The sequence below is a fragment of the Lotus japonicus genome, chromosome 3 (assembly GCF_012489685.1).
Source record: "Lotus japonicus ecotype B-129 chromosome 3, LjGifu_v1.2".
In the NCBI taxonomy this organism is placed as follows: Eukaryota; Viridiplantae; Streptophyta; class Magnoliopsida; order Fabales; family Fabaceae; genus Lotus; species Lotus japonicus.
Window position 1 is genome coordinate 46,504,625 of NC_080043.1, and position 9,326 is coordinate 46,513,950.

Sequence of the window (9,326 nt, forward strand, 5' to 3'; positions counted from 1 at the left end):
CAGGGATTCGGTTTCGGCAAACTTCCGATGATTGGAATCGGTCGTTCGTAGATCCTAGAGTTTCGCCTCGAAACGATTTTGATATATGGAAAAAGAGAAGTTCTAACGTTTCTCTGAAGATTTTTGGAATTAACTTCCGTCGTGCCTAAAAGTGAAAATTAGCTATATACTAGGGTTTCTGACCTAGGTTTAAGCGTAAAACGATCGTGCTATAACTTTTATCGACTTCGATAAAATCCTTTGACTTTTCCTGAACTTTCTCCTTCATAAATCTATTTCATTTACTAAACTCTTGTTCAGGTTTCCCTTCGCCATGCATCAAACCTACTGGTGAATAAGAATTTATTCACTTGGTATAAACTGAAAAACTTGGGCCTTACATTCTCCTAGTAAGTCTCATGCATTTATGCTTCGATAAGTTTTATGCATGTTTTTCTGTTACTTCTCCTCCTTAAAATCCGTTGCTTCCCCTCTTACTTTTCACAACTCAATTCAACTCATTCCTTTCTCTTCTAAAACCAGAAATGACTTCTGTTGAATTTATCTCTGAACTCAAGACTCTGGTATTTGACCAAGTCTTCTCATGGAGTGTTAATCTCTCTACTTCTCAAATCTCTCAAGCTCTTGGGAGGATTGTCAATCTTTTGGGTTGTTGGTTGACACCCCATCAGATTCACTGTCTTCAGAATCTTCAGGAAGTTCTGAACGACCTCCTTCGTCTGTCCTCTCGCCGGAAGGACCTTGAAGCTCAGTTCGAGGGCATTTGTATGCTTCTTGAACATGAAGAAGATCAACAAGATGCAGGTCAGGATGCTGCCTCCTCCCCTGGTATCTGTGAAAGCGAAGTTCTGAAGGAAGAATTGGCTACCCAGTTAGTCTCCATTGATCAGGACATTCGTCCTTTACACCTTTAGCTTCTCTCTATGAAGAATTCTCGTGCTTTCTTATGTATCTAGAAATTGTTCTTCTAGTTTTGCTTTTTATCCTCTGTACTCATCTTCGGTTCTTAATAATAACAAGCGTCTTATCAGCATTAATTCTTGATTGTTATGTTATTGGTTGTGTTTTTCACTCTTTTGCTTATGACAAAAAACAGAGTACATAAAATGGTTTTGATAAACTTTAATTATATTTTATAATATAAAACCAGTTGAGGAGAATAAGTATCAGTACTTATAGAACTTAGATATTGTCATGCGTCCTAATCAAGGAATACATTCCAATACACCTGAACAATACTCTATGTTTCAATGTGATCTACGCGAGTTCTGAACCATCAATTTCTGATGAGTATACATCCTTCTAAGCGTATCTTCTGATCACGTTACTAAGACTCCGAATCTAGACTCTTCATCATTTCATCAAGTCTCAGATTCAGGGGGAGTCAGGGGAGTCCCCAGCTCAGAATCAGGTGCTATCCTAGATTCAGAATGAGCAATATAAACCGTTACACAAGGATAATTTAAACTCTGATCTCTTCTCTCTTGTGTATTCAGTTTATTGACTTAGAATTGTTCATCAAAATACTTGTTTTGTCAACATCAAAAAGGGGGAGATTGTAAGATCAAGATTTGATCAGTGGTTGCATCTCTATATTTTGATGATTACAATTAAGGTTTGTGAAGATGAACAATTATGGTACTCTAACGTTTGTCTCTTTTAGCTGTGACAAACAGGTTCTGATTCTGACCCAAGCTTATTCAATCAGAAGATAAAGACCCAAGGGTAACCATAAGAGAGTTCAATAGTTTACCATGTTCGTTCAGAACAGTGGCATACACTTCAGAAGTTCTGAAGTTAGGAAGCTCTTAGAAGGTACTGAAGAACCGGAGTCAGAAGTTCTGAAGACCAGTTGTTCCAGAAGGAACGGTTCTGAAGAAGAAAGACTCAAGTTCTGAAGACCGGCAAGAAGTTGGCTCTGAAGACCCAAGCTATTCTAGCTCTGGCGTTCAGAAGTTATGAGGAACTTGTCCAGGAGCAGAAGTTGCAAGGTTAGAGGATCCAAGCTTCCGTCTGACACTGATCAGAAACTTCACCAACGTCCAGCTGAAGCACATCAGATCAGAAGTCAGCTGGGGAAAGGATAGGTCGCTGTCATAGTACACACTGTACAGTCATAGCCTGCCCGCCACCCTACCTCATTCAGTCTAGCAGTCTGATATCACAAGATTGCCACTCCAACGGACAAAACCCTAGCAATGACTACATCATATATCTTGGAGTATATAAGTGACTGAAGTTGGAAGAAAGAGGCTATGAAACTTTGCTGATATTTCCGAATTCATCTAACCAATCTCTTAGCAATATTTCTTCATTGTTCCTGAACATCAGAGTTTTACCATTAGCTTTTTAGAAGCATTTACTGTAAAACCCAAAACCTTTTACAAACACTTTGTAAAAGTTCCTTAAGAGACCAAGGTTGGTCGGATCTTGAGAGGACTGAGTCAAGTTTGATTCAGTGTTTAGCTAGTCTTGAGAGGATCGGTTGATCAGCTTCTTGAGAGAATACTAGTGAGAAAATCAGTGTACTGTTAGTCACTTTGCAGGTAGCAAGTGCAGTTGTAACATTCATTGATTTTAGTGAATTGCCTTCATCAGAAGAAGGAATAAATCACCTTCACGGGTGGACTGGATTAGCTTGAGCTTTTATCTCAAGTGAACCAGGATAAAATACTTGCGTGCTTTTCTTTATATTCTTTTAGCACCTAGTTCTTATCTTTAAGTTTGCCAAAACTTGAAAAAGGGAACGTTTATCCAAAAACTCTATTCAAACCCCCCTTTCTAGTGTTTTTCGCACCTTCAACAGGATACCAGCCTTTGTACCTACAATAAGCTATGACTGGAGACTGATGTGGGATTGGTTCAAGAGGTCAACTCAGGAAACCAAATTGACCTTGGTTAGCACTAGTCAAGTTGCAGCCCAAAAAGCCTTGCCACGTCAGAGTTTGGTGGGGGACTTGGAAATCACTGAGACTGAGTTGGTTCCAAGCGAACTAAATGAATCTATGCTAAATGAACCATATGAGTCTATTTCACAAAATGTGGACCAGAATTGTATATCATCAACTACACCTATGGTAAATGGGCCTTGCGGTTCTGAGGACCACAAACCACCGGGGGCTAAACGAGGTAGGGGCCGCCCAAGGAAACAACCCAAAGTTGTTAGATACCCTCCCTCTAAAGCTCCTCTTGTTCCCCTCGTTCCCTCCGCTGTAGGTCAACCGAATACCCACTTAATCCAACCAGTTTGTAATCTGATCCCTCAAGCGGAGACAAGAGCGGCGTCTTCAAGTGTTCGGGATGTACCAGGCACACCGTCGCTCTCCCCAGGCTCAAATTCTGCAGGGTCCAAAAGATATTTCACTAGAGCACAAAAGTCTTGGATGCTGGGCAAGGTGTTAGGTCTGCATTTTGAAGGAACAAACGCACAAGCTATAGAAGGCTTAGAAGAAGAGCTACGCGTCATCAGACAGAGCTAGCAGGATGCAGCGACGGTGGGTCTCTTGGAATGTCGGAGGTATGGGAAGAGCTGAGAAGAGAAGTGCCATCATCGATGCACTGACGAAACTGAAACCTGAAATGGCCCTGATACAAGAGACGAAATTAGACTCCACTCGAATCAAGACTTTGGAGTCATTTGCCAAGGCTGAGAGAAAGGAGAGTGTGTCCATACCTGCCACAGGCTCAGCGGGGGGATTAATTACTCTGTGGAACTCTGCTACCTTCACTATGGAATCAGTAATTAAAAACGAAAGATTCATCGGTCTGCTAGTAAAGTCATTAAAAGATTCCCTGTTGCTCTTCATTGTTAATGTCTACGGCCCCAATGTGGATAGTGAAAGGTATGATTTCTTCAATCTATTGGCTGAGGCCTTGAATGTGAATAATTGTTGTACTATTCTGGGTGGGGATTTCAATGCTATCCTAAATGAAGGGGAAAGGACAGGTAATCAAGGAGGAGTGGAGATTTGTTTTTCTGAATTTGTAGCAGGCTCTAATCTTATTGATCTACCATTGCAAAATGACAAATATACATGGTACAGCTCGCGTTTGGGAGGAATTTGGAGTAACCCTAGATAGGTGGCTAGTGAGTGAAGAAGCCATAAACAAATTCGAAGGAAAATGCCAATCAGTGGAAAATTGGGGATTATCAGACCATCGACCAATTATACTAACGTTGGGGGCCATTAATTTTGGACCCAAACCTTTCTTGTTCTATAATCATTGGCTCCTGGACAAAGAATTTGAACAATTGGTGTCACAATGGTGGTGCTCCGCTACAGTAGTGGGTTGGTCAGCTTTTGTACTACAACAAAAATTGAAAGGACTGAAAGCAATAATAAAGGAATGGAGAGGCTATGCTGGCTCAGCTAACAGGGAAAAAATAACCGCTCTAGAAACGGATTTACAGGTGACTATGGACAGATTATCCTCAGAAACGGCTTGGACAAAAACGGCTGTACATTCTCGATGGTTTGTGGCAAGAATTCAGAAAGGAAGTGGCCTGATGGAGACAAAAAGCCAGGGTTAAATGGATTAGAGAAGGGGATAGAAACACTTCCTATTTTCACTCTACGTGCAAAATCTGTAAGGCCAAGAAGCAGATATCTCACTTAGTTGTTGGGGGGTAGCCCCTAATATGATCAAAGAAACAATCTTCAGCCACTTCCAAACCTTCTTCCAAAGCTGAGTCATGAGAAGAAGGTTGGACTGGAAAACAGATTCTCAGAGGGGGAGATTTGGGAAGTTCTGAAGTCTTGTGATGGGAATCGGGCACCAGAACCCGATGGTTTTAATTTGAATTTTTTCAAACAGTTCTGGAGCTTAGTTAAGGGTGAAGTGGTGAAATTCTTTGATGATTTCCATAGCACGGGGAAGTTAGTAAAAGGCCTTAATGCTACCTTCATAGCTCTAATTCCAAAACATAACAATCCCTCAGATGTCACTGATTTCAGACCAATCAGTTTGATTGGTAGTGCTTATAAATTGATCTCTAAGGTGCTAGCATCGAGATTGCAGAGAGTTGTCCCCTTGCTGGTCTCAGAGAACCAATTTGCTTTCACAAACGGGCGAGAAATTTTTGATTGCATCCTTATTGCTACTGAGGTGGTAGATCTCTTGAAAAAGAGAGAAGGCGGTGGATTTCTATTAAAACTTGAGTTCACCAAAGCATATGATAATGTGGAGTGGGGTTTCCTACTCGATATCCTCAAGGAAATGAACTTTGGTGAGCGATGGATCAATTGGATTCGTACTTGTGTCTCTACGGCTACTCTGTCAATCTTGGTAAATGGCTCATCTACAAGTTTCTTTGATATGGAAAAGGGGCTCCGACAAGGTGACTCGTTATCCCCCCTCTTGTTCAATCTATGTGCAAATGGACTCTCTTGCATGTTGAACCAACTCTTAGAAGAATTTCTCTTTAGTGGTGTGAGAATTGGAACCGGTCTAGCTTTGAACCACTTACAATTTGCGGACGATACGCTACTGTTTTGGGAGAATGATGAGGACCAAATAGATCTACTTTGCAATGCCTTATTGTCATTCCTCTTTGCGTCTGGACTCAAAGTGAATTTGCAGAAGACATTTCTAATCGGGTGTAATGTTGAAGTATCAGAGGTGGAAAGAATTGCTGGTCTTTATGGGTGGAATACTGGCCAATTTCAATTACTCAACCTTGGTGCCCCCCTAGGTGGGAATCCTCGTCGTATCTCTTTTTGGGAACCAATGCTGGATAAACTTAGAAGGAAAAGGCAGACATGGAATTTAAAATTCATCTCTTTAAGCGGTAGATTGACGCTGATGAAGGCAGCCCTTTGCTCGGTTCCTCTATTCTTAATGGCTGTATTCAAAGCACCTATAAAGGTCATAGGGGAAGTGGAGAAAATCTTACGTAGTTTCCTTTGGTGAAAGGAAGAGAATGGCAGAAAAATCGCTTGGATTCCGTGGTCCTTGATCTGCAAATCTCATGAACACGGGGGTCTTGGTCTTGGTTTAATTGGGTGGAAGAACAAAGCTCTCTTACTTAAATAGGCTTGGCGCTTTGGAGTAGAACACAAAAGCTTGTGGAGGAGACTACTCATTGCTAAATATGCGCTGGACCCTAGGCTACTGTTCTTCCATGTGGCTATGGTGGAAGCAAAAAATTGGTCCATTATCATGCAAGACATTGTGAACATTTTGTATGAAGACTCCTTGGTAGCCAAAGGATTGAAAGAAGGACTGATTGTCAACATTGGAGATGGATGCAATACTAGATTCTGGGAAGATCGATGGACTTGGGACCTAGCATTCAGAAGAGATTTTTTTGATTGGGAATTGGAGATACATAGCACCTTCATCAACCTTATAAATAGTCACTTTCCTTCGAGAGGATTCAGGGACCACATATGCTGGTGTTTTGAAAGCTTCGGGTTATTCTCAATGAAAGGATTATGCAAGTGGATCGAGGACAAGGTAAATGAAGGAGAACAATGGGCACTACCATCTCAGGTGAGGAAAATAGTCCCACCTAAGGTGAGATTGCTATTTTGGCAGGGGTGTTACAACAAGATAGCTTGCAAACAAAATCTTCTGAGTCGTGGGGTTTCTTTGGAGGACAATGGCCTCTGCTCGCTATGCTCCCAAGCTCCTGAAACTGCTGATCACCTTTTCCTACACTGCTTGCTGTCTTGGAGCATGTGGAGTGACATAGTAAAAAGAGAAGGCGTTGCTTGGGTACCTCCAAACTCCCTGGTTGATTTAGCCAAACAGTGGGATTTCCTTTGTGTTAATTCAGACCCTATCTTATGGAAATTAATCCCTTATTCTCTGGTTTGGTTCCTATGGGTCAGAAAAAACGACTTGGTATTCAAAGATAAAGCCTTCAACAGAGAAAAAGTTTGGGATATGCATGTTATGCAAATTAAATGGTGGGTGAAAGCTAAATGGAAGGACTGCCCTTACAACACTGAACAATTTAACGCAAATTTCTGCAATATAAGAATGAAAATGACTGCAGTGAGTGTAAGGACAACAACTTGGCAACCTCCAACGCTAGGTACTCTCAAATTTAATGTTGACGGTGCTTCTTAAGGTAATCCCGGACCTAGTGGTTTTGGGGGAGTTCTAAGAGATCATCAAAATAGGGTCTTTGGCTATTTCTCTATGAACTCAGGCTTTGGCTGGGCTTTCGAAGCTGAGGTACGTGCTATCCTCAAAGCTCTACAATTCTGCCAGGAATTCATGGTTTATGAGGTGAGTATAGAGAGTGATTCGACTGCTGCGGTGGGATGGATAAACTTCAATTTAAATAGGCCATGGAAACTCCTTAATGAACTAAATCAAATAGACTTCTTGCTGGAGCTAACCAAATGTTCCAAGGTGAGCCACATCTATAAGGAAGCAAATGAGTCGGTGGATTCCTTGGCTAAAGCTGGCTGCAATCGGTCCAATTCCCTCTTGTGGTGTTCTAACTCATTGAGAGCCTGAGGTCTATGTCAGCTTCTCTTCTAGTGCTGCTCGTGTTGTTGTTGTGCTTGCTGGTTGCCTTCCTGGACTGTGTCTTCCACTACTTGTGTAGCTGATATGTGTCTTTGCGCTCTCCTTTGTTCTCTGTAGCGTTCTGTTTTTCTTTCTATTTGTTTTTTTTTTCCTTTGCTATTTCTATTGCTTTGTCTTTGTAATTTGCTCCTGTACTGGTTCCTTTTATTTCAATATATTTTTCATTCCCAAAAATAAAATAAGTATTTAATAAATTTTAATGGTTTGGCTTCTCCAAGGATTAAATTGAGCGATGGTTCAGCTTCACTTGAAATTAGGTTTTTCAATTTCAAATTACTAATAATTGCTCCCCTTGGAACTAGGAGCAATTTTTGGCCTTGGTTTAATGATTTTTTGAGGCACCATTTCGTTCATTCTTCTGCTTTGGCAGCTCCTGTACAGTTGATTGGTTATGTCTCTCATGTAGCTAGGGAGGTTGTTGGGGACTCAATTTCTTCTGCTTATGATGTTGGTGTGTTGAGGTGTAATGGGTGTAACACCCCGATTTCAGTGGCGTCAATTTAGTAACCAAAAAGAAAATAAAGCGGAAAAACGTGAACTTTTTTTTTCGATGATTGGTTTTAAATAAAAGACTTGTCGAAATAAAGACTCTACAACGAAAGATAAACATAACTAATGTACAATATATTTACAGCCCCCGCTGTAAGAAGCAAGCCACGTCACGAGTAACCTCTAGTGACGGGAAAGTAACAGAAAGTAGTGCCCGTGGGCGAATATGTACAAACCAAAGTAAAAGGTCAAGTGTTCGAAATACAGTCCTCCAAAACGAAAGTAGGTCAGCCTAAAACGGCCAAAACAAGACCACCTAGTCCGACCAACTCTCTGTGATTTCCATAAAGAAAACCACACAAAAAGCTAAAGGTCAGGGACCTACCCTGCCCCAAACTGAGAACATGATGACCAGAGCTGTAACGCTACTCCTACCCTAATCCTGCCTAGAGGAGCGCACCACAGCACTCCCAACTACATACTGGTATGATCGTCGCCTGAATCAGAATCCAGGGCGACTAGGTCTCTGTCTGCATCCATCAATCCTAGGGACTCCCGTCACCGCATCCACAACGCGGACGAACACGTCCTCCTCCATCAGGTGCGCCGAAGGCACAACAAGATAACCACGGGGAGAAGTCGATGTCCTCAAGCGAAGGGTGGCTACAGCGACACGCTCCTCGGCTAGTCTCGCGGGTTCGAAACCTGATCTAAAATCATCAGCAACAACAACGGTAGGTGAACTAGAGTTTGATGAAGTCCTTCCCACAGGCTCATCCTCCGAGGGGTCCTCGTCGTCGGAAGCGACGGTGGTGGTGCTCCTACACCGGATCCACAGTACACGCTGGGTGGCAGGTTAAAGCTGACAGTGTAACGCCTCAGTACTCCCTCCATCAAATGTCCCAGACTGTCGACACGGTTCTCCATTATTCTCCCCGAGTAGATCGCTCGGTGGCCGGCGGGGTCAACCACCCATGAGCCGGGGATCTCCTGATCAAGCATCTCGAACCTAGTCCCCCCCGGAGGGTGGACCATCGTAAACCAATCTGCCATGGACATCTGACAATGGGTGTAGTCCGCCAAAACACAAATAGAAGGCGCGAGGGTCAACTCAAGGAATTACATAAATAATACACCCAATAGATAAAGTTTAAGGGATAGCTACTTAGGCTTAGAGGTTTGTGATAGCATCATAAATTGTATATCTTCCAATTGAATATAAATGATAATTACTGACAATTAACATATATCAAGTAAGATTAACAAGTATCAATCACACTCGGCAACTAAGTGAG

General features: G+C 42.1%; 1 protein-coding gene across 1 annotated transcript; it reads left to right on the top strand.

Moving 5' to 3' along the window:
- The first annotated feature begins 6,129 nt into the window (after nucleotides 1–6,129).
- On the top strand, nucleotides 6,130–7,074 carry LOC130744229 (uncharacterized). The gene has a single exon (XM_057596423.1). The coding sequence runs from the start codon at nucleotides 6,130–6,132 to the stop codon at nucleotides 7,072–7,074; it is 945 nt and encodes a 314-aa protein (XP_057452406.1).
- Nucleotides 7,075–9,326: the final 2,252 nt, after the last annotated feature.